The sequence below is a fragment of the Lolium perenne genome, chromosome 2 (assembly GCF_019359855.2).
Source record: "Lolium perenne isolate Kyuss_39 chromosome 2, Kyuss_2.0, whole genome shotgun sequence".
NCBI lineage: Eukaryota > Viridiplantae > Streptophyta > Magnoliopsida > Poales > Poaceae > Lolium > Lolium perenne.
The window spans coordinates 275,745,803-275,749,371 of record NC_067245.2 but is presented as its reverse complement, the minus strand read 5'-3'; the positions used below and the strand labels follow the sequence as shown (position 1 = coordinate 275,749,371).

At 51.9% G+C, this 3,569-nt stretch overlaps 1 protein-coding gene across 1 annotated transcript; it reads right to left on the bottom strand.

The window, feature by feature from the left end:
* Window positions 1–1,213: 1,213 nt before the first annotated feature.
* On the bottom strand, window positions 1,214–3,277 carry LOC127336447 (beta-carotene hydroxylase 2, chloroplastic). The gene is made up of 6 exons (XM_051363251.1): window positions 2,688–3,277; window positions 2,503–2,562; window positions 2,201–2,407; window positions 1,980–2,105; window positions 1,824–1,880; window positions 1,214–1,668 (listed from the first exon to the last, which is right to left on the bottom strand). Exons 1-6 carry the CDS (start codon window positions 3,084–3,086, stop codon window positions 1,594–1,596), a joined length of 924 nt encoding a protein of 307 aa, XP_051219211.1. The 5' UTR covers window positions 3,087–3,277; the 3' UTR covers window positions 1,214–1,593.
* Window positions 3,278–3,569: the final 292 nt, after the last annotated feature.

The following is a 3,569-nucleotide window of genomic DNA, read 5'->3' as shown; positions in this document are numbered from 1 at the left end:
ATTAAGGTCGTGTTCCAAGAATAGGATAGTATCATCCGCGTATTGTAATATAGAGAGTCCTTCCTCAACTAAATGTGGAATTAACCCTCGGACTTGACCATCCTCTTTTGTTCGTTCAATTAGGATGACAAGCATATCCACTATTATATTAAACAGCATTGGAGATAAAGGGTCCCCTTGCCTTAGACCTTTCTTTGTCTGGAAATAATGACCAATATCATATTCACCTTCACACCAGCAGTACCCCCTTGGACAAAATGTTGCACTAGTCTACCCCATTCTGGAGCAAAGCCCTTCATTCTCAAAGTTTGTTGTAGAAAAGGTCATTTCACCTTATCGTATGCTTTTTCGAAGTCAATTTTAAATAACACCCCATCCATTTTCTTAGTATGTAGCTCATGAATTGTTTCATGAAGTATGACCATCCCTTCCAAAATGTTTCGACCTGACATAAAAGCTGATTGGTTTAATGACTCTTGGGGCAATCCCCGAGATACGATTCGTACCAACTTTAGTGAATATCTTAAAACAAACATTTAACAAATAAATTGGTCTATATTGTTGAATCTGGACCACATTCTCCTTCTTTGGTAATAATGTGATAACATCAAAGTTTAGTTTATAAAGGGGCAAATCCCCATTAGTAAACTGAGAGAACAAAGCCATCAAATCATCCTTTATTACTTCCCACATTTTTTGGTAAAACTCAGCTGGAAAACCATCTTGCTTCTACCTCATCTGTAAAATAGCTCACCTCAAGTAGTCACTGCCACTTCTAGCAAAGTGAAATGAGTTTTTCTTGAGTAGATCATGGAGAGGCCTGCAGATTCTGCCATAATCCTTAACAAAGCGTCGTACCCAGTTAGTCACTTACTCATGGAAAACCCTTTTCGTTCCGCTTAGCCCTATCGGGTATTTTAGGTCCAGGAGCTTTGTTCAGTTTCATCTGAGAAATTGCCTCAAAAACCTCCTTTTCAAGTAACAGTATGTGAAGCATCGCTGGGGCAAAGCCTTATGTAACAGTATAATGCTGCGAGAGTAGGCTCTATTTTTTTCTCTTTTCCTTTAGGTCAAGGGTCGTTTTGTAAGACCTCTAAAAAATTCTCCTTCTTAATCAACGAAAATGACAACTTTTGTGCCTAGTTTATGAAAAAGAGCTGCACTAAGAATGGCAGGAAACATAGAAATTCTCTGAATTTCCAGCACTCTTCCGGACCGCCAACTTTACTTTCATTGAAGTGGTTCACAACCTTCTCTACATGTTATACACAGGAGTACTGAACAAAGACAAGGAGCTGGGTCTCCACAAAACAAAAATGTGGACGCGGTGAAGCCGCGAAGGCAGAAAAAATCATGGCACACAGAACCTCGTGTACCAACTGTGCTTCTTCTTCTTTCTATAATTTGTGTAGGCACATCTTCGCCCCGTACAGCCAACTAATAGGGGAGTACAACACCACCTGATCATCAGATTGCTGCTTGCTCTGGACTCCCCATCTCCAGTACCATCAATTAAATCAATGAGCATCCACCAAGAATAACAAGAATCGTCGAACGGAGCTCTCCTCTTCCTAGATCGATCATGTCCAGAGCTCAAATACTCCGAGTCCGGTTGATTCTGGCGAGCTCCTGCTCCAGCTCGTCTAGGCCACCAACGTCCTCCAGCTCCTGCAATCACCACAACCACACGAGCGTTGAGACGGACGTTTTACAAGGAAGATCAGAGTGCTTGTCCTATGCTGGTCACTTGTTCAGTGGTCACAGCACACTAGCACGAGCAGGCACGGGGCGCAAGATGACAAAACGATAGGCGCCATGCTCACCTTGGGTCCCAGGAAGAGCCCATACGGTACGCCCTCGAACTTGTCCATGTGGTGTATCTAAAACCACACACACGTAATCAGCAGAAATTTCAGGAAATCACCAAGCTGGTACGGCTGCGACGACGTGTTCAGGGAAGAGTGAGAGGTGGCTACTACCTTGTGAGCCGCAGCCACTCGCCGGAAGTAGGGCACATTGGCGATGGGGCCGACGGGGAACCGGCGGTGGACCAGGCCGTCGTGGACGAACATGTACGCCATGCCGAAAAGCGTAATCCCGAGGCCCTGTGGGAGACGGACATGTGGCGAGTCAGACCCTATTCGGATGGTTTCTGGCAGATGGCAGCAGGGGTTTAGCTACGATGGAGTGGCTTCCTTACCGCGCCGAAGCAGAGTCCTGGGACGAAGCCGCGGTGGAAGAAGCCGAAGGCGAGGAGGGCTATGGCCGGCACGGCGTTGATGATGGCGAAGACGTCGTTGAGCTCGAAGGGCCCGTCGCGCGGCCGGTGGTGCGACTCGTGCATGTGCCACAGCGACGAGTGCCACAGCGCCTTGTGCGCCCACTGCGCCCAGAACTCCATCCCGACCTGCATCCATGCATCGACCCAAGCGTCAGAAATTATATATCCCTCCATGGATTCTTCTTCGTAGCAACAGAGGCGAGAGTTTCAAGAGTGCTCACCGCTGCTCCGACGGAGAGCGCGAACGTGCCCAGCATCTCGGTCATCGGCACCTCGCCGCCCTGGACACACGAATTTGCATAACTGTCAGTCAAACTCAACTGTCGCCGTGCTAAAACTGCGGCTACTTCTCGAACGGTAACGAGGAAAGATAGCGAAAACGAATGGTTGCCACGCACGTACGTACCTCCATTTGCCAGGCGAAACGATAGTACACGGAGGCTATGGCCATGGAGGTGACGCCGAGGCTGGACATGATGGCGGCCACCAGGTACGTCCGCCGCTCCGACTGCTTCCGCGCCTTCCTCTCCGCCACGCGGCGCGACGCCGCGAGCGCCGCCTCCTCCTCCAGCGAAGGCGACGGCATCGGCACGGGCACCGGTACCGTCGCCGGCTCCGGAGCGGGCGCCTGCCCTACCTGCGGCACGAAGCACGTGACGGTCTCGAGCCCGCGCCTGCGCGGCGTCCGCGTGAAGGGCGAGAACGGGAGCGGGCGGGGAGGCAGCGTCCGGCAGCGCGCGGCGAGGAGCGGGTTCTTGACGGCGGCGAAGCCGGTCATGGGGGCGCCCGAGAGACCAGCGGCCATGGAATGGAAGTGACGTTGCTTAGCACTACACTCACTAGGCCCTGGCGCGCTTTCGAGGAGGCTATAAATGGACAGGGACGGAGCGGGGCAGCGCGAAAGCGGAAGTGGGGAAGACCGGAGCGGTGGCAGCACGGCGAGCTGCCGAGAGGTTCGGTTTCGTACGCGTGTACAGAACTGGAGCAAGATGTGGAGGAACTCGAACTTCCTGTGACTTTTCATAGCCTCGGAAAGGTGAACCTGACGCTGAGAGGCCGATCGGTCCGGAGCCATCCGATTCGGATCCAACGGCCGGATTTTAATTTCGGTTTGTTGGCGCTGTGCTCGGGGGGATCGATGGGCGCTGTGTGGCCAAGCGAAGGAACACGCTATCGCCTTCTCGGCCCTTCTCTTCTCTGGACAAGAACCAAGATGCAGCGCCCGTCGTCGGATCGGATAGTTTAGCCGCCACGGCGTAGGGTGAACAGTGCACCGGAGAAATGCGAG